At 39.6% G+C, this 21995-nt stretch overlaps 1 protein-coding gene across 1 annotated transcript in view; it reads right to left on the bottom strand.

Moving 5' to 3' along the window:
* Positions 1–745: 745 nt before the first annotated feature.
* The window catches only part of UGT8 (UDP glycosyltransferase 8), a 26559-nt gene continuing 5309 nt past the window's right edge, over positions 746–21995 (bottom strand). The window contains exons 2-5 of the mRNA XM_010179109.1: positions 7718–7860; positions 5078–5154; positions 3379–3598; positions 746–1746 (exon numbers count right to left, since the gene is read on the bottom strand). Coding sequence (XP_010177411.1) covers positions 1383–1746; positions 3379–3598; positions 5078–5154; positions 7718–7860 — 804 coding nt within the window. The 3' untranslated portion in view covers positions 746–1382. The remainder of the gene's footprint in view (positions 1747–3378; positions 3599–5077; positions 5155–7717; positions 7861–21995) is intronic.

Raw genomic sequence — 21995 nt, 5'->3', positions numbered from 1 at the left:
CAGGGCAGTTATGATTTTTATGCCCGACACCCTGCATCCCCGCCCTCGGTGCACACCAGCGCCAGCATCCCATGTCGGTGACAATGATTGAAAGAGATTGTTGCAGGGAGGGGCCGTAGCAGGGGAAGGGGGAGACGACCACCTCTGCAAACCTTGCGCTCAGGTGGCCAGGCTTCACCTCGCACGTCCCGTCAGACTTTGAGAGGAGGAAAGGCTGGTCACCCACCCGGAGAGCAGCCTCCCATCCTGCACAGGAGGATTCGTATTGGCAACTACGTGAAACATGGATTGCGTGGCCCAGACTAATAGAAGGTAATATTTTTTCCAGATACAACCATTGAAAGAGAACATCTACAACATTGCGATTTAGAAAGAACTTAAAAATAAATGAGAATTAATAGGAAAGACATTCAACTTCTGGGTGGGGTCTTTGCTGTTTGTTTTTAAAGACAAACCCCATAGAGTGGTTTGATTCTGCACAGCTCTGGGCCATTACAAAACCTTCTGCATTAAGCTCAGGGCTAGATTTTCTTTTTTGTTGCTGTTTGTTTCATTTAGTTTTCTTAATTATGTAAATCTACTCCCCACACAGCCATATTTTAAACTGAAAAAGAACTCCCTAATATTTTCATGGCATAAATTATATATGCAGAGAAAGGCAAAAAATAAAATTTTGTATAAATTAAAAATTAAGACATATTGTAGACTTGCTCAATACCCTTTTCTCCAAAAACTGGTAGTACTGGTAGTGAGCAGAAGAGTCATGCAGCTTATCAGTAAAAGGAGTACATATTTTTTGCCGTTTTTCTTCAGTGCTCATTTTAAGCTTTTTTTTTTTTTATGTCTGTGTTCTCAGTCCGCAACTTGCTATTTCTTGCACAAAGACTGGGAAAACATATATTGTTTTAAACAGAATTCTTACACAACACATTAAACCTTCAACAAAGGAAACAGAGCTAGCACTAAAGTTCTCCCAGGTAAAAGATGGATATATTAAAATAATAAAAAAATAAAAGGAAAAAACCTCTGCAAATAAAAAGAAACCTCTCCTCATTTGGGACACAAACACTTAGCTTTTAAAAACAGAAAATTCATAAATACAGTCATTGTATAACTTTAGAGAATTAAGGCTTCTAAAAACTTCAGTGCCAAAATAACCTCTCTGCATCAGTATTAAGAATAAAATATTTTTCATTTTAGGTTGTGCTTGTTTTTTTTTAAAGACTTTTCTTAGTTCCATAGAATTTTGTCACATAATATTATATAATGTAGGGGAGTGTTAGAACTGCTTATTGAGGTTTTAAGTAGTTGTTAGACTAAGTTACAGCGATAAAATTTGATTACTGATCTGATTCATTACTACTTTACATAGGGCGGTTGGCTCATTTCACCTTTTTTTCATGCTTAATGTGGCCATTTCTTCTATATTTGCCATTTGGTATCCCATTCTGGTAATGTCCATTAACAGCACTATGTTGGTCATTTGACCAAAGATGCTTGCTTTGTTTGCGGATAAATTTTGTCATCCTGGCCAAAATATAATAAAGTAAGGCAGCACCCACTAGTACAACAAAGGCAATATCCAGTAAGAAATACTGATATAAAGAGATGCTGTAAACAGCGGCACGTAGATGTTGTGCTCCGTTGTGACGGAGGATGTAATTAATCCAGTATATAGTCCGGTTAACAGGATGACCCGGTTGGTCTTTGTGGATCTCAGACAGCCTCTGGGCCCGCTGCCGGTAGCTGTGGGGAAGAGAGAAACAAATCTCAGCAGCAGCACTCTGAGCAATGCAAACCTGCAAGCACATAAATACACGTAAGTCTCTTCAGATCAAGCCGCATATTATAGCAGGACTGTCGCAACCACTGGCATATAGAGGAATAGACACGGCGGATAATCTCTCTTTAAGTCAGTCCTTACAGCTCCTTGATGAAGGATGACTAGAAAAGCAGACCTGTGTGTGAAATCCACCCTCCAGCAAAGCGATGAAGAGCCAAGATGACCTCCTGCCAGAGGGGAATCTTACCTAATCCAAAATGAATGCTATCGAGCGAGACACATTTGCCCTTCCCACTGTAAAATGGCAACATACCCAGTCTAACACATCACTCATTTATGCTATTGTGCAACTGAATTACTAGAGAAACACAGAATAAAGCATGAAACTCATTTTTGATTGTGCAATAGGCTATTTCCACCTTGGTCCAGAGTTCAGCCTAAATTTTTCATTTTTCGGAACAGGTTGCCCCCAGCAGCCAATCATGTCAAATTCCTTCTCTCCCTCCACTGCAGCTGCAAGGTCAACAGGTTATTTATGCAGGACCTGCTTTCATACTAAGGGTAATTGCACAAGGGAAAGGTGATGCAACTGATGTTATCGAGATCTCTTTAGCAACATTCCCCTTCACTGCGGTTCTGGTGCTCGCTCCTCTTTTCCCAAGGCAAGTGACACTTGAAGACTTTGCTCCCAAGAAAGCAAGAAGCACTGTCGCCACCATACTCCAAAACTACGGTTAGCCCAAAACAATAAACCATACAATAAACCACTAGCTGAAACACCATTCTTATGTATCTGGAGATCATTGGATCATTGGATTTTAAACATCGCAGATGTTTAAAAATGATTTGGAACAAACTTGTGAAGTTACTTTCCTCGCACTTTAGTATCCTTGAGCAAATTAGCTTGACTGGAAACAGTTACGGAAACTAGCTCATGGGATTTCGCTTTTTCCATCCGAATGACCAAAAAAATTATGAAAAATAGAACAGAGTCCTTATATTCATAATCATTTGTTAGAATATCATCATTGCAATGAACACAAATGGCCCTCTAGACCTTAAGACAGGTATTACTGGCCAGAATAGGAAAATTATCTCCTTTTTTTCCTAACGTCCCATGATTTAGTTTATAAAAAAACCCCAAAGTCACTCTTTTTGAATACCTCCATATTTTTGGGTGCAAATCAAACATGCCACCCTACAATCATGTATCATGCTCCAGGCCCTTTAGGCAGCACAACAGACAGACTTGTTTATATAGAATAATCAAGACACAAAGGGAGATGTTGGTCTGCAACATGGAATAAGGACGGGTTTGTTTTTATAACTTTGTGGCCCTTCACATGGCAACTGTTGCAAAAAAACAAATGAGACAATTGAGTTTTGGTAGGCAGAGCAACGAGCTGTGCACCTACACAGAAACCTGATCAACTGAGTAATCTTGCGAAATGGGAAAACCATCCAAAGACTTGCCCCAGCTGTACACACAAATAAATCCCAACGTGCATTTCTTTTCCCTTGCACAAAGTTTCTGTACATGCTTATTTAACCCATAACAATAAATTAAAAGCAAGAAACAATTGTGCATTCCATACCTGGGATCATTAATAACTTTTACTAGGGCTTCATACAATTCATTCTCAGTGACAGTCTTCCAGTTCAACAATATTCCCATGCCTTTGGCCTGCACGCGAGTCATAGTATCATAATGGTCTCCAAACAGGGGAATCCCCACCACTGGGACCCCATGGTACATGGTTTCAAAAATGCTGTTCAAACCTCCATGACTGAGAAAAGCTTTAATGTTAGAGTGACCTGAAAATAGAAGAGACATGAAGATTAATAAAAAAAATAAATTCATATTTCCTTAATGTAAAGTTGAGGCAACTGGGTACAACACATTTGCTACCATGTTTCTATGTCTGAGATTCAGCAAGGTAAAATGAACACAACTTGTTCTGAAGTTCTTCTTAAACTTGCTCTCCTGAAATTTCACATTCATTAGATTATTTCCTTATACACTAAGAGAGGGAAAGACACAAATTCTCATGTATACAAGTTGAGTAAAATTATTAATGGAGTAATTAGCACACACTTCTGAGTAACTGCAGGTGGTGACTACAATCAGTTTAGCAGTATGAATGAACCAGGGAGAGAGTTTCTCCTCACTATTCATACAAAATACAACGTATTTAATGACAAGACAACTCACATTGCATTCTCTTTAGAGCTTCACATACCTTACTTCAGGCTAGCAAGATCTGACAACAACAATACACTACCACTTTATGCAATGGAAAAATGAGACTGCCTCAGAGCAATTTGGTAACCAAAACAAATTTATCTGGTTTAGAAGTCATTTGCTTAATCACTACATTACCACAAATACTCCAGCTGACACATACACCAATGCACATACGTGCTTAACGCATTCAACAGTGCCTACTGGAGCTGTTTTGTGAACATACAAATATCCAGGTATCCCAGAGACAACCATAAATATTCTGCAGTTCCTCAGTTCTGCAATGTATTCAGCTACACTTTGACAGGGAAGGAACGGGAAAGAAAGACTTTACCATAACCTTTAATAATAATAGACTCTAACATAATCTTTACCAAAACATGGAAGAATACCAAGTTTCCTCTCTGCACCTGAGAACCCCGAGTACCTCAGGTTAGTTAAACAGAAAGGTTAGGACCAGGTCGCAAGAACTGCCCAGTTTCTGTTAGAGCTTTTCTCAGAGAAAGATAAATAAATAAATATGTATATAAGCAGCAGTATGTACACACCCATAAAACTTGTTTTGGTGCAATGTGAATACATTTTGTATGCTGCTTCATGACTCTTTCATGAAGAGAGCAGTGAACACTATATCATACTTTTACATAATGGAGAAATTAAATGTTACAGCCATCAATTCCCTAAAATAGCAGATTCTAGAAAATTCCTACTTTAATAATTAATTTTTCTTGAACTGCGTATTTTCCATGGTATACAAGACTTTTGAGAATTTTTACCATTTATTAGGCCAAATAGTCTTTGGAATAACTATGTCCTTTCACCCAATTAATTCAAGGAAAAAAAGGAGAAAGTACCAGGGAAAGACAATGAACATCAGAAAGATGTTTGACTTCATCATCTTGAAATTCTGACATTCTATATTTGTGCTATATGACCTCCACTACATAAATTATCTTAGATTTATGACAACTTCTAATTTAGTAGAATATTGTTGGAAGAACAACCTGAATTTGAGTGAGAATACGCAATATATCAACACAGTAGATACTCACCAAGCAGGTCGTTTTGTGGTAACCATTCTATAAGCTTTGTATTGTTTCCTAAATTTCTTGGTTTGTTTCCTGAAAACCTAAAACAACAAAACCAAATTAATGCTGCGTTATTGAGACTTCTAAAATCAATAAAACAGAGAATCAAACCAAACAATCCACGAGCCTTAAGTAGATATCCAGTTACACAGGGATGCCGTTTAGTCACCATTACAAGAAAACAAAATAAGCTTAATCAAAATGCTGTAAACAGGTAATAATTTCAAAATGTTTTTTCATCATTCAGTTGCTTCAGAGTCTGGCCCGAAATGCAATGTTTCTATTAACAAAACAGCAATATGGTTACTTCTCAAAGCACATATAACTCTTACCGCTGTGAGGGTTGGGAGGTTTTATATGGCTCCGAGTCCTTTGCTCTACAGAAAACTCTGGCTGGTATTTTGGATAAATAACCCCACCAAGAACACCCCATCAGCACATTATCAATAAGCCCTATCATCAACACATAGCATTTCCTTTCGATTGGCAGGGTTCCTGTAGCTCTTGATAACTGACAGCATCTTATTCTAAAAGGAGTTACTAATACCAGGAAAAGAAAGGGTGACAGCTCAGCTTATGAAGCAAGAAGCTACTGAGGACAAGGCTGTGAGACAGGTGGATTTTTCTTACTTGCTCAACTGCCTGAAACCCAGTGGCAATGTCTTGCTCACCCAAAGTTGCTGTAAAAGTTTAGCCCATAAAATACGGTTTCAAATTATGAATTGATTTACACATTATTGCTATATGCAGTTAATATATAAAGTTAAGTATATTCTAAACAGAAAAGAAAGATGGAAAAAATTAACAGTGAGTACTAGCAGACCGCGCTGCTTTGTGACAGCTCCATTGGACATCTTAAAAACATTCTAGTTATTAGAGAGCATTAGAACTGTAACTTCATAACAAATCACCTACATAACCTCTATTAAGCAAGTCATATATCTTTACAACTGCCTTATACATTCTGTATGTTGAAAGAGTCTACATTATTTATGCTAACTTATATAAAAGAAAATAAACTGTGTTACTGGCTTTAGCTCTATTACTTCATAATCAGAAGCATATAGAGAAACACAAAGATTTCCTTGATTTGGCATCGTGACACAAGACTGCCAAGCAGTACCACCTTCCCCATTGTCAGAAATGTCTAGTATAAAAAACACCTGCATCCCACACAGACCATGGGTCAATGATCTGAAGAACATAAAAAATAAAAATAAAGTAGGACTCAAATTCATATTTAGGTATTTAAATATGGAATTCAAATTCCCACTAGGGGGACTGCAAGCCACTTGCTCAGCTCTCCCAAGGACAATGTCTTACACCCAGTCCCAGAGACATCTCCCCATTCCACAAATCATGATGGAAAGAAATGGCAGGTGGGTTTCCTTATCTAAGAAGCCATTCAGCAGATAATAGACTGTAGATAACAAAACCAGAACAAACCAAAAAAAAGCAGCACTGGTAAGGAAATACTACTGAGGAAAAAGATTTAACAGAAGGCTTCAACTGACATTGTTGCTTTTGCATTAAAAAAGTTATCCCCAAGAAAAAGCCATTAAATTTTTTTTTACTGCAGAAAGTAGATAATTTCTAGAGAAAAACATTCCAGAGAAAACATGATAAAAGGAGAAAACAAAAGAAAAGTAGTAAGATCAATTTGGACTAATAATTAATTACAAGCCAAGCAGTGTTACAGGTTTCATAAGAAACAAACAAAGTGGCTCTACCTCAGACAAAAAACGATGAGACATCTACCAAAGGTTCCATGCCATGGCCTGAAGAATTCCCATTTTCCTGTTCATTAGTGGGGTTGACTATTTTAATTACATGCAGCAGTGAAAACAGTTCCTAAGAGATGGCGGGGAACCAGATGCTAAACAGACTGCTAATACAATCTATGACTGCTGTCCTTGCTGTATTTTCAGTTGTAAGACACTGATTATTTGGAAACCAATGGTACACATGAACTCCTCCAAATTCTATTGCAGAGCAATGCTCCATGTGAAACAGAGCTGACTAAACAGTTCTTGTTTTTTTACAGTAAGTTTAGAGAGCCACTCAAGGATGTTTTTAGAATGAAGAAAGCTTATTACTGATTTTTACACCTGCAGATTTTTCTTCCTCCAATTTCTCACAAAGACAAATGAGAAGAGCAATTATAAAAGTCTATGGTTACAGATAAAAGAGGAGAAAGGTCCTGAAAAAAAAAGAGAGAAAAAAGAAGAAAGAGAAAGAAGAAAGAAAACCTATGATTAAGTCAGCAGGATGTCACTCTTGCTCCCTACGGTGGCTTCTTTATCAGAAATGATGACAGTATGTCACAAATATCATAACCTCAGACTCTATTTTCACTGTCCCCAATAATTCTAGGATATGAACTCAGTACAGGACTATAACCTATGCCTTATTCTGCTACAAAATCATCACTTCTTATTACCAAGGGACTGCAACATTTCCACTAAGAACATCTTTCAAAAGAGTCAGGTCCTCTGTGCCACCCAGACCATCTCAGTTTCAGCTTCTGCAACTCTTGATCAAGAGGGAGCAATAGGAAGCGAGCGTGCTTCAAATCACCCTGAGCACATCCATCATTGCACTTACCTCCAAATAACTCTCTGAGGCAGTCTTGCCAGAGCATGTGCTAACTTATTTGCTATATCTTCTGACAGGTATTTCACTCCAGCTCCAAATGAGACCAGGACAAAGCCATTTTCATTAGCACCATTCACCCACGTTTGGAGATCCTGTTAAAGTGAAAATTTATACTGAGCACTGTAGAAGCATACATAAACCACAGAAACAGATCGAATAAACACTGCTTAGGAAAAGCATTTGGTTTTGCCTATGTCACTTCACAAGTCAAGGTTCAAACATCACAATTGTTTTAGAAATTATTGAGTACAATGACTCAGTGACTCGGACTCCATGGTACAAGCTGTGAACAGCAAAATTCTTCCAGGTTCGTTTTAGCTTCCATATTAACCATCAGTTTCATAATGCAGTCAGCTGCACACATTCACATATTAACACATTGCATTTTAACTCAGCAAAATATAAATAGATCTAGCTCACAGTATCAGCCTGGAAGTACAGCACAGGAATTACGTGAATGAAGTCAGAGACTCAACTGCGTAATTGCTAGCCTTAAAGGAACTGAGAGTACTTCAAAAGGGTTGTTTTTATTTCATTTATATAAAAATAATAAACACAACTTGAAAGAAGCCAGAGCTTCAAAAAACACTCCCAGTTTCCACTGCTCCAGTATATCAAGGAGCAAGGAACAATACTGCATCTGTATGGCAAGTTTATTAGGAGTGGATGCCCCACTTTCTTGGATCTATATACCTTATCTAACTTAAACAACTATGTGCCACTTCCATGGCAAGTTACCAATATTACATTAAATATACGCAAGTGTAAAAACAGCCAAAGACCTTTCACATCCTTAAGCTCATCCTTCTCCTGTAATTACTCTGAACTCAAGTCTCTTGCAATGCAATTTTTGCCGACCCTCTTTGGCTCAAAGGCTTCCTCAACTTAGGCAAGGAAGGTAATAATGCCAAAAGCAGAAGTCTGCAGTGCTGCACTGCTCAGTACTCCAGAAGTAGAAAACAATGGCAATCTACCTGATGGCCATGCTGTGAGATTCAAGTTAGGAGGCAGCATCTTTTACTGCAGGACACCTTCTGATGCTTCTCCCACTGCACAGTCAGGTCCCTTGCCTTTGCTGCACAGGGCTTTGGGGCTCTTCTTGAGAGATGCTGAGCACAAGCACAGTCCTGGGCAGGGAAAGGTCTTGGGAGTGCCCCATGCACAGCTGTAGCTGCTCCGCAGCACATTCCCCTTTTTTAGGCTTGTGCTCCACAACACAGCTCGTCTCTAACAGATCATGGAAGTCAGGTGCTCCCACCAGCTGGGGTATTGAATATTGAACTCAACCTCAGCAACTGCATTTTGGATCTATTGGGTCACAAAGCCTCTAGCAGCACAGCAGAACCCAAAACAGATTTGTGGATGGCACTCAGACACACTTTTCAGGATGCACCTAGCACAGGACAAGCCTGCAAGAAGAACACAGCAAGGACTGCAGGAGCAGCATCCGGCTCTCAAGTAAATCCCAGTGAAGTCCTGCCAAGGACCTTTTTGGGTCCAGGGTTTCACTGCACTGAACACCTCAGTGCACTGGGTCCAGCCACAGGTAATTCACAGCTGATGTGTCGCTGATGACAAGCCAAGCCAGCAGATGTGACTATTCAATTCCTGAACTGTTCTATGATGCCACGGGAATGGCAGGGCCCTGCAGGGTTGAGGAAGAAAACACATCCTAGCACATTAGACAGAGTAGAGTTGCCAGCTAAACCAACAATGGCATTTGGCTTCAGAAGGCGGAAAAGAAAAAGAGAAAGAAAAAAAAAGATTAAAAGGTAAATGTCTCAGTGTACCCTTTCCTTTTGAAAGCGTAGGTTTAAATTCTATTTTTCCAATGTAACTGTTGGCAGTGGAAACTAAAAAAATTATACCACTGACATACAGATACGACAGTCTGCCAAAGTGCATCTTATTTTTCCCAGGATATGGTTTAATTCTGGTCTTGCCAAATATAAGCGTAAGTCTGCTCAACACCAGCACAGCAATAGGAAATGAGTAGAAGGAAAATTAAGAGCCCCGTTCACAATGCACCTCTTGTCCTGGTAATAAATGGCCAGACAGTAATAGAGTAATGCTGCGCTATCGTATCTGAGCTCAAAACCACAAAAGCTACCACAAAACAGCAGGCAAAACAAAGACCTGCACATTAGACTGGGAACTGTAGATTAGTCTCTGCTATGCAGTGAAAAAGAGATTTCCATTTTCTCTAGAATTCACATTTTTTTCATTTTTCCTCATCCTTTTCCACTGCACTTTATTTCCGGTTTTTCTCTATCTGTGGAGGGAGGGGAAAGGAGGAAAAGGAGGAGAAGCATCCAAGACCTGCCTCAAAGCTGAATCATTTTTTATGAGCTGAACTTCTGACATTAAAGTTCCCAAGTGGTTTTGTGATTTATTTAAAGTCTGTCCTTGAATTCCACTTAAGGACCTAAGGCATGCTGCAAATATAATTATATTATAGTCACTTCTACTTTGTGGTTCAACCAGTTACATCTTGAACTATTTCCTATCTGTTGTTTAAAACTAAATAGAAAATAACCTTCTGTGAGCTCTAGGACAAACTGTTCAGAAAAGCAATCAAGTACTATGCTGTAAAAGACAGCTCTGTGCCCATCTGTGACATTCAATCCAGCTATATTCTGAGCGGTGAAGTCACCTGTTACAAGGTGGTTTTCCTCCAACAGCTGGAAGCAGCCCCATGTTCACAGGCCCTGATCTTCATGGGAGACTCTCCCACCCTGACAGCTGCTGGAGTGCCTTCTCAATTGCAACTCCATGACACAGGTGCTCAAGAAGCCCACGAGGGCAGACACTGCTGGGCCCCACACATACAAACAAGGAAGGACTGGTCTGGGATGCAAAGATCAGCAAACAAGGGGAGCACAGCGGATATTGTTTACCTTGGCCTCAGTAAGGCTTTCAGCACTGCCTCCCACCACAGCCTCATAAGCAAACAGATGAGGCACTGGCTACGCAAACGCACAGTGAGGCGGGAACTGCAGTGCCCAAATGGTTGTGAACAGTGGCACAAAGTCCAGCTTGAGGCATGTTTGCTTTTGAATAAAGGCAAAACCAGGATATCTGGCACCACTGCTCAAGTATTCTCATTTAGCATTGGGAAGTCCTACCTGTGACTACTTATGCTGGATCAGACACGTGGTTTCTGCTGCTAGAAATGAGTCTGTTCCAGCTGAGGAATGGCTCCCAAGGCCACTGCTACTGCTCCTCTGTGCTTCATTAGAAATTCTGTGAGACTTCACAACTCTGTGATGCATTCACATAATAAGAATTATACATCATTATGTATACATAGAGGAGATATAAAATATTTCCTTATAATGGAATTTCTAACAGAGCATTCAAAAATCCCCATGTATAATAACAAATAGCTATTAAAAGCTTATAATTCCATGTAGGGGAAAAAAAAAGAAAGGAACTTTACTACATGCCATGGCATGAGAGCCACCCTACAAACAGGTTTTTGCATTTTATTGTTACGCAATACTAAAGCAGCCTGCTTCATGTTATTATGGCTGATTTCATAGCCAAAACTTTGTAATCCTTCCCTTTGAAGGTAATCTCAGTCATTCAGTGGAACACAACATATACAAAGGGGAATTTAAAATCTTGACAGACAAGACAAGATCCTGCCATCAGGCTCAAAAGATGGAATTTATTTGCCATCTTAAATGGGATTATATATATATATATATACACATATATATAAACCATAACAGGATACAAACTGCTTCATTTTTTATAAACTGAAATTTATTATCTGAGCACTGCCTCTCCTGACCCACTTCCTAAGTGGGGCAACACACAAATACAAACTATGTCCCAAGCAACCTAAGCACCCATGGAAAGATTCTCATTAACTCCAGAGCAAGCACACCCAACTGCTACATACAGGTCTACATAAGGAAAAGACAAGTGAAATGAGGTTTCCCATGCTCTGAGTCGGTCAGGTGGAAAGCCAACTCTGAACTTACAGGTGCGTAATGGGATTAATGGCAGTGCAACAGGTGGAAACCTATCTCAAACAGAACAACAGCCTACACAGCTACTATAGGGCTCCAGACCAGAGCTGGGATGTTGCCTGGTCAATCCATGTTAGAAGCAACACAGCTTGAATTTGTCCTTGTGTTTTCTTTTAGGATGCTAAATTAGAAAGAATACAGTGTTGACTCTTCACACAGTCAGGGTCAAAACTGTTCTGTGCCAACCTCAAAAAGACCCAGGAGTTTTAATTCAGCTTGCTGTATTCTGACATCAGCTGAAAGGTTCATTTTTCACAGAAATTTGTCCTAATTTTACTTCAGCTTTACATCATGCTGGTAGTAAGAGGAATTGCTTGCCTGCCTTCTGATCTGCCGGCCCTTTCCAATCTGCTTCCCCAGAGGGGTGCTAGAGATCAGTACTGTGCATGGGCTGCAGAAAAATAACTACAGACTTGACAGGAGAAGGGTGCTCCTTGCATACATCTCCTGGCATAACACAGTTTTATTTAAATAGGATGACTAAGCATTGCTAAAAATGCAAGTCAGGTAAAAATGAGGAAGTTAAGAACAGGGGACTTACACTGCCACTTGTAGAGCCCCCAAGTTCGTGACACGAAGAAGTCTATTAGTCTCTCTTTAGCTCTTATAATTCTCTCTCCTGTTTCTCCTTTATAGTTCAGATTTTCTAAACTGAAGATCTAGTGAAACTGAATCCAAGTGAGTGGTGTTCGTAGGTCTTTGGCTGCAAAATAGATCTGAACATCCTGGTACAGTTACATGGGCCACTGTACAAAAGCTCTGTATTTTCTTGTACTTTCCCTGCTATTTATGTGGCCTATGAAGTATAGAAGTGATACAGCAGATAAAAAGACGACTATGATCTTGACACCTGAAAGACTAAATACTTCACCAGAAGGCTTCAGGGAGACCTTACAACAGCCTTCCAGTACATGAAGGGGGGCCTCCACAAAAGCTGGAGAGGGACTTGTAGTGATATGTAGTGATAGGACAAGGGGTGATGGTTTCAAACTGAGATAGATTAGATATTAGGAAGAAATTCTTTACTGTGAGGGCAGAGAGACACTGGCACAGGTTGCCCAGGGAAGCTGTGGATGCCCCCTCCCTGGAAGTGTTCAAGGCCAGGTTGGATGAGGCTTTGGGCAGCCTGGTCTAGTGAGAGGTGTCACTGCTCACGGCAGAGAGGTTGGACCAGATGATATTTAAGGTCCCTTCCAACCTGAACCATTCTGTGATTATTACTGTGACTATGCATGTCACTTAATTCACACATACACATTCCTAATGTTTCCTTCAGGAAGCACTCGGCAATGACTGTGATGCACAAGGACCAGTGTAACATACAAACTTTGAGCCATCCTTGCAAAACCTCAACTGAGCAAGAACACACTGATACCACAGGACAGTTTTGCCTACAGTTTCAGCATATCTAGCTGATATAGCCTTCAGTCACCTTCCTATGTTTTTATTCATTTAGACTGTATTAGCCCTACCACCCCAGTATCAGTCTCAAGGGATCTTCTGCAAAAAAAGAGGAACCAAAGAAACTATCTCTGAGTTTAGCAGGAGAGAGAAAGAAAGGACACGATGAGTTATCTGTTGCTTATTGAGCTCTGAAGACTGGTAGCAGCAAAAAAAAAAAAAAAAAGAAAAAAAAAAGAAAAGCTCCATGACTTTCATCAGGAAACAAACTAAATCACCACTCCAATGCTATGGTTAAAAGTTTCACACATACCTAGGCTCATCCCCTATGAATTCATTCCTTTCTTCTTCTTAAATCCATTTACACTTTTGACCTACAGCAGATTCTGTGTTCCTGATCTAATTACACACCCTATGAAAACTCACCGAGTCAGGATGAATCATCAGGGCTGCCCTTCCTTAAAAGCCCAGTTCAGGCAGCATTTTACAGCTCCTCCCTTGCAGCAGGAAAGCAACTTCCTTTTGCCCAGTTTAAATGAAGTCCAGGTTCATTGCAAATTCAGTGCAACTTTTTTTAGTGTAAGGAAAGGACACTTGAAATTAAAACTTTCCAGGTTTAAATCTACAGTAAAGATATGAGGTGGGGGTCTGTTACATGCCTTCCTCAAACTCTTCAACTGAACACAGAAGTGAGAAGCACCTTTGACTTTCGCAGTTAATTCAAACTTTACATATGCCAGGGACATCTTTAAATGGTTATGTCTTTCAGTGACTGTAACAAAACACCTGATCACATTTATTATTTTTTGTCGCCAAATATAAGTATTTTTTGGTTTTGTTGTGTAGAAAGAAAAAACTCTACTCAAAGTCCCAGAGTAACCAGCAGACAACATTGGCTTCACTGAGGCTACACCTTGCAAACTTGACAAACTGACCAGAAGCTTAGGAATAGAGACCTGGCTTTCTCCTTCCAAATCTGGAATTAAACCTCAATTACAATCCCGAAACCTTGATGAACTTGAGAACGAAATTTTAAGTAGAATCTCTGAAAAACAAAAACTTAGACCAGGTGCATACCTAAGTTCTAGTTGAAGAAGCATTAAAAAATGTAATTATTCGCCTTGGTAAGGTCACATTGAAAACAAGCTGACTTTAATGAAGTATTAAGCTGCATACACAGGTGCATACCAGGATTTTTGAGAATTTTTAAGGTACTTCAACATGGCCGAAAAGTCTTTGACAGAAGCGACGTGAGGGAGGGAGACTGTTTTCTCCAGGCTACCTCAGCAGTCAGTGGAGAGGCTCAGGCAAAAGATACATTTGGGCACCTACAGCTGGATACATCACACCGCTTGCTGCCCACCCCATGTCCTCCCCAGGCACAGTACAACCTCAGGTGAGGTCAGTCCACGTGCAAGACGGAAAAATCTGTCATCTACTATAGTATATGTTCAGTTTCTGACCTGAATTGTGAACTAAATTTTCTACCTGAATTTCAGGTTCTATGCCATTACAGCTTTATATAAATCCCCCAAAAAAATCATAATCTAATACATACGTTAATTACTCCCCACTTTCACTTATGTTAACTAAAAAAATAAAAACAATGCATGCTAAGGTACAAAATGCTTACAGGAGTCCCAGTTATAATACTGTGCCAAACCCTGTCAGACCTCTGCCTGTTTTCTTGTTAACTTCCATGCAAACACATGTTCTTTGGGCAAAACAGAAAAGTAAGAGACTGAAATGATAAACTTTCTTTTGAAGCTCCCTACCTGTTCATTCATAGCTCTAGTTTCACATACATTTACTGACCGAGCACACCAGGTCCCAAAGGAGGTACTGATTCACCTTCAACTGTATTTCTCATCTGATAGGCTTTCTAAACCCTTGTAATAAATGACAATTAAACAATTTATGGGTTTCACAAAGAGGCATGGTACTTGCACAGTCCAGGCAAAGGCACTCAGCAGGCTACTGTTTTTTCCTTCCTTCCGCAGGCAGGGAGCTCTCACATAATAGCAGAACGGCCTCGTGGCCATTTCATCCCTTTCAGAAGTTGCACGTTTGCTTTTAAGACTCTTCCCTGAGCTTGCCATATACACTGTTCATAGGCTGCCTAAGCAGGCAATATGTGCTTTTCAATGTGGGTAATACTTACTGCAGTCAGAGCTTTGCACAAGAGCAGACACTACGACCTTGCCTTGTTCTCTTTTCAGAGTTTGGTTGCCTACAAGTAATGATTTCTGTGTGACACTTACTGAAGAGTGAAGGTTTTTGAGTATGTTCTAGTCTAACAGAGCTTTTGGCTGTGCTTGCACAGGGTGAATAAGCACTTATTGATCTATGGTGCCCTATAGGCATGAAGCAGGGAGGAATAAAAAAAATAAAATAAAAAATAAATCTTTTTACCATTCTCAGACAGGAATGCTATTGTGCCAACCCCACTATGTGAGCTTTGTTCTGTTTGATTTTCTAATTAGCTATTCTTAGCAGGCTTAGATGCTAAATGCACAGCTGTGACTATAGAGTGAGGACCCAGCTGGCAGTAACCAGTGGTGCCTAATACTGAGCTTTGTTCCAGATAAACAAAGTACACAAATACAAACATAACCGGGTTTAATATCCGAAGCTTTCCCTGTTCAGCTGTTCGATTCAAATGTGTAATAGCACAAGTGGCTGTTCTTCGAATATGGTTGCAAACCATCCCTCCCCAATGGAGAGCACAGGCATACTATGCAACTTCTACAACAAAATGCTGCTTAGAGTAGACAAAACCAGATCTATTTCAAAATAAATAAATAAATAAGAAGCCACATGAACTGATCTTTAGAAATGAGATACTCACTGATAAATAAACAGAAAGGTACACAGGCCATTTTTATTAGTGCCCTAACTTTTCTGGCGTCTTCTAAATAGCACTTCTCTCCTGTGAAGTATTTAAATACCGCATTAATACATTTTAACCTCATTTCAAATGTTATTAAAAACAACGCTTCAACACAGGCAGTTAAAGGTCATATACATGCCATTATATGACCCTTATTATCACTGAACAAATGGGGTCCTATTATGTAATCTGAAAAGTATAAACTAACATGTCAGCCTACAGCAAACCCAGAGAGACACCATCACTTCAGGCAAAGTACGCTGTTTGTATTTACATGCCACTAATTTGTAAATCAGTTTACAACCCAGAATACATAGGGCACCACAGCAAACACCCGAGTGTGGCAAGCGGAGGACAGCTTGCACCTCCCTGACTCAACACAACCAGCTGCCACTGCTGGCTCAGGCAAACGCCTCCGCATGGGCTAGCGCCTGTGTCCCACTCTGAAGGTTATTTTTCCGGTAGCCAAATTCCCACCTTTTAAAAGCAATGGCCACAAGGCAAATGTGCTCATTTCATTTTATCGGGGTTTGTTCCTTTTTCTATCATCAGGCTCAGTCAGTTCCATTAGCAGCAGCCACACTGCTGCCAAGCAGGACAAGATCCTTCCTCATCCCCTCATTTCCCTCTGGAATAACTGCAAGTTAATTAATGTTTTTCCTTGAGTACGAGTTACTGTCAGTCATCAACCTCTATTCTGCAGCAAACTTGTAACTAAAGCTACTTTTTCTGGTCTCTTCCTCCCCTCTCCTCTCCCTTCATTTATTCTGCTGTCTAAAAGTCACACTGAAACGTCTGAAAATGAAACAAGAGAATGTGGAGTTTTTGAAAAATCTCAACAAGCTTTATACCTAGTCTTCCCTTGAGATACTGATGTTGGGTGACCTGCAGGACATACTATTAAAATGCTGATAAATCTCATTCTATTAATGACATCTACCATACACAAAAAAGCACATGCAGTTAATATTCACATTATTTTCTCATATTTTGTAGTTCATATTAGCATAGAGTAAGACAATTCCCAAAACAATACTTAAAACAAAGAAAAAAAAATCAGACTATGGCAACAGACTAAATGCCTCCATTTTCTTGCTGGTTAAAGCCATGCTAACACTCTCAGTTGTGAAGCAAACTAAGATCTGAATTGTCTTCTATTAGGACCCCAAGTACTAATATGTGCATTGTCATCACATATTAATTTAACAATCTTGGTGATGAAATGCTTCTTCAGCAATATTAAACACAGGTTCAGCCCTGTTGAAATACAAACTATTTCCCTGCTATGTTTCTCACTAATTATTTGGGGGGTGTGTATACATACACACACACACTGCATATTTGGCTTATCAAATGCACTGGGGAAAAAAAAGTCTTTAAAGCCTTATGAATCTTTTTAACGCCTAAAATGTTGCATTTTCTTGTCTCTGACCTCTACTTGCTTGTCTCATTTATAATACTAACAATGTTTAAGTCCATTTAACTTTAAAGGGGAATGAAATTCAGCCTCAAAAAGGCAGGCAAGAAATACAGTACAGCAAGCCTGTGTCTTTTCTCCCGTATCTCAGCTCTCTCTAGAGTTACAGGCATATCCAGTGAAGCCTCCAAGAACACGCTCTACCTAAAACTAGAGGTCAACCAGAAAAGTGCTGCGCAAGTACTTCCCTGATGCAACACTCTTCGTCAAAAATCCATTACTCACTGGACCTTTGGCAAGTACCATGGGAAAGCAACCTTGCCTTTCAAATGAATGGAAGGCAGTCGAAAATAAGCAGCTTGCCCTTCAAGAGAGGTTATTAAAATGACTGCATAGAGTAGCAGGTACAGCAGAAGTATCAGCAACTCCAGGATTCAAATTAAAAACCTTGTGGACATTACCACAGAAGCAATGTTGTGTTAAAAAATTCCAAAAGTCCCTTTAGTTTCCAAAGTATGAAGCTCCACTGTATAACTTGTATGAATACACAGGTTTATTATTAAATATAAATGCAAATCCAGATTTTGCCAATCCTCCTAAAATTTCAGTAACTCCGTATGTAGTAGAAAAGCTACACAAGTAACAGTTAAGAAAAGATAATATTAGGTACGGAGACTGTTTTCACTTACTCTATACATAGTACATCGGGTCAAATTAAACTGCAGTGAATACAGTAAGAAGAAAATTGAAAAGAAGTTGAATTTTAAATCCAGACCTCTGCATCACAGATACTGACATATAGCTCTATCAATAAATCCACACTGTAAACTAATTTAGGTAGGAAATTTTGTCTTTCATCATTCCAGTATGATACCTGTGCTCTGTGGATGGTAGTTCTCCTCCGCAGCTTCGATTTAATAATGGCAAGTTCCTCATTTCCTCTTCAGGTTAAATAGCTTTTCCTTCTCCCTGGAGCTTACCTCCTCCTTTCTTTCTTTTTTCAATATTTACAAACATGCATGTGCATATATACACATGCACACACACACACACACATATATATAAATATTATATAAAAATAGATGTGTATTTTAACCAGGTTGTCAGTCATCACCCCTTCTTTAACAACTTAAGATCAGCTGGCTTCTGAGCCTGTGTTTCAGTGGCAAGATTTCACATCCTTTAATAAAACCTCCCTAATCTCTTCTTCTGCTCCTACATTTGGTTGGGGTGACTAGAATTGTACTCAGAAACTCTGAAACTGAGCACCACACCACCACTCACTGAGCAATTCCCTCTTCTCACCTCGCACAGGGCCCTGCTCCTGACAGGTCTGGCTGTGCCTGTCCGGACATAGGCAGCATGGTGCTGCACATACGCAAAATGCAATGACAGATGTGTATTCCTGTGTTAAAAATTAGTTATATTCCAAAGTTCTTAAAAAAACCCACAAAATCAAACAAAAAAAAAACCAGAAAAACCCCAAATAAATAAAAGCATTAGGACAATATTGTTAATAAGAAAACTTCTGTTCAATGTGCTGTTGTGAGCTACTACAAGCTCACTGTCAGGATTGCTCAGTAAGGATAACAAAAGGACCACTCTAAAGTAAATCCACCAAACCTGGGCACTGCAAAAAAATTACTGTACACCAGGTTCTGGCCAAACTCCCCAAAACTCTGCTTTCCTTGAAGGCACGTTTTCAATGAGAACAGCATTATTTGGAAAACAGATGCTTTTTAGGCACAGAAACTGAAGATAATGTAACAAATTTTCCCAGCACTCTTCAAAGGGTCAGGTAAGAGGTGCTTGAAGCCACACCATGGAAGAGGTCATGCAGCACTGGCTCTCGGCAGCTCACACTGCAGCAGGGAGCCAGGCACGGGACCGAGCTTTCTCTTCCCCATCCGTCCCATTCAGTTTCTCCTCAGAAGTCACTGGTCTCACCACCCCAAACAGTTGCTGTCTAACACTTTTATATTCTGCGGCTCAGTTAATGTCCAAGCAGATTATTAGCCAAACACAAATTTATCCACTTTGCCTAAATAACCTTCAAGGAGCTAAGACATCTGACAAGAAAAGCTGGCTTCAATGCAAAGATTTTTTTTTTTTTAATCAATAATATTAATAGTTAGGCTTGCTGCTCTTACGTGTCAGCTCTGAACATGTCCCAATGTCCCAAAGTATAGAAACATGGTGTTCAAACCCAAGCACATTCTAAATACAACAGAAAAAGGTTTGCCTTTGGAAATACATTCTTATCTTTTGTTTCTCTACATAATGCTAGAACTCAGCCTACAGTGTATGCTACAGAAGTAGACCACGTAAATAATACTAGATCATTATTTGTCCTACATATGGCTGTCTTAAAAACTTGCAAGTAACACTCAGAGTTAAAGCACTGCACATTACCAAAGTCAGTAAAACTTGCTGATTTGTGCATTTCAATATGAAAAGGATAAATTAGAATGTTTAAAGGCAGAAAGCCTTTTTATAAGAGTTTACATTAAAATGTTTGATTTTTTGTAAAGAAATACAATAAAATAACTTCTGTTGCTTTAAGCTTTCATAATTTGACCTGCGCAACACTCAAGGTTTGAACCTTGCATTTTCCAATCCCAATAGATACAAACATTTGAGCTGAAGAAGTGACCAAGTGACCACCTTTCAGTACTATCCATGAACAAAGTAAACTTACTTTCTGATGGACAGCACAAGCTTGCTGAAGGTTTGTTGTTCGTGCCTCAAGAGCTCTGGATGCCATCTCATGCTTGGCACGTGTACTTGGGGGACCTACCTTCCTGACTGAGTTTTACTGAAGACACTTAGCTGAATTCTGAAATGGACTTGGCATCCTTTTCTCCGTGTCTTATACTATCCAGCTAGGTGTTGAGCCACATATATTCCTGAATTTAAAATGCAGCAGTATACCTGGAACAGACATGGCTCATCAACCCAGCCATACCGAAGCACCTGAGACTACAGACTATGGCAGTATTGTGCCTGGGTATCTGAAGAGCTCAGGCAATAATTTCTTGCACAGTGAAAGATCAGCTGTTGGGGGGGAGGAAGCTTTACGTGGAAATGTATATCAGAGCCAAAATACATGATCATATGGTTCAGCACAGAATTTACACAGTGCCCCATAATTTCTATCATTCATAAAAGACTGTTTGCCTCTCCAGCTGACAATCACATGCATTTTAAAACAGCTCTAAAAATCGCATTACATCACTGAAAATTTAGCGTAAAGAGCAGCTCTGTAAGACCTATTCCCCAGACTCGGAAAAAAAAGAAATTGATGGTGCTATGCCATGCACAAATATCTATTGCTACAGTCTGAAAGAGCTTATAGATAGTGTCCTTGAATTTGAATTAAGGAGAAAAATCTAAGGAATAAAACATCTCTTTATTCTTCCACCTAACATTAAAGATAAATACCACTATCAGCTAACACCAGCCGAGTAAACACACAGCTGTCAGCAAGAATCGGAAAAAAATCCCAACTTTTTAGTGAAGATATTTCAAAGCCACCAATTTGTTACACAGATCCAGAACTATATAATAACAAGATTAGATGAGATCTACAGGGAGGAGCAAGTAAGTTACTGTAATTACTATTTGTTGTCAGCTATGCCTGAAAGGACAGCTTCTACTTCTGAAAAATGAACACCCTCCTTTGCAGCGTAAATTTAGTTTACTCAGGCACAGAAAATTTAAATGAAAAAAAAATGAACTGTCATCTGTTTCTCTGTTCCTATCAATGACAAATGGCATTCAGTCCAAAGGCAGTATCTCAAAATAAGCATTGAGCAAAAGCATAGCGTTACACAGAGGTACTACTGAAACTTTATAAACTGTGCAGTCATGAAAAAGCAGAAGTTCAACTGAAAAATTACAGGGTATGCATCATTTTAGTTCCTGTGATTTATGTTTTTTTGTAAACACTGACACAGATTATGTCAAGTGTAACTCTATTCAAACTGCAGGATCCAACCTAGGTCCAAACACACCTACAAATCAAGTAGTTGATGAAAACAAGTCCTTTCGAAACACTGTTCAGCTGCTTTTTGTGTGGCAAAGGCGCCTGCTCATTTCTAGCGCCCTTTGCCCCCTCCTCACCAGGGCCCAGGTATTTCCCAAGGTGGCTGCTTGCAGCACCCATCGGGTTTCCACCCTGATTCAAGGACGCATCTTACCAGGTTGATTAATGCTTAGCTACGTATCAACCTAGTCACAAGATACAAATGCATAGCAGAGGTTTCCCCATCGCAGCCATATTAATCATCACCTTGTCTTTTACAGAGCACAATATTTATGGAAGAGGTACAGTCTAAATTCATATACTTTAACCAGTGAAAACAGCACACCAGCTACCACAGAAGATGACTCCTAACTGGCGTGTCTATTGCCTACATTGAGTTTTGCAAAGCAACAATCAGCCCTTCACCACAATGAACCAGAGTGACCCAACTTATGCTC

The sequence above is a fragment of the Mesitornis unicolor genome, unplaced genomic scaffold, assembly GCF_000695765.1.
Source record: "Mesitornis unicolor isolate BGI_N332 unplaced genomic scaffold, ASM69576v1 scaffold16682, whole genome shotgun sequence".
In the NCBI taxonomy this organism is placed as follows: Eukaryota; Metazoa; Chordata; class Aves; order Mesitornithiformes; family Mesitornithidae; genus Mesitornis; species Mesitornis unicolor.
This window is presented reverse-complemented; position numbering and strand designations above follow the sequence as displayed.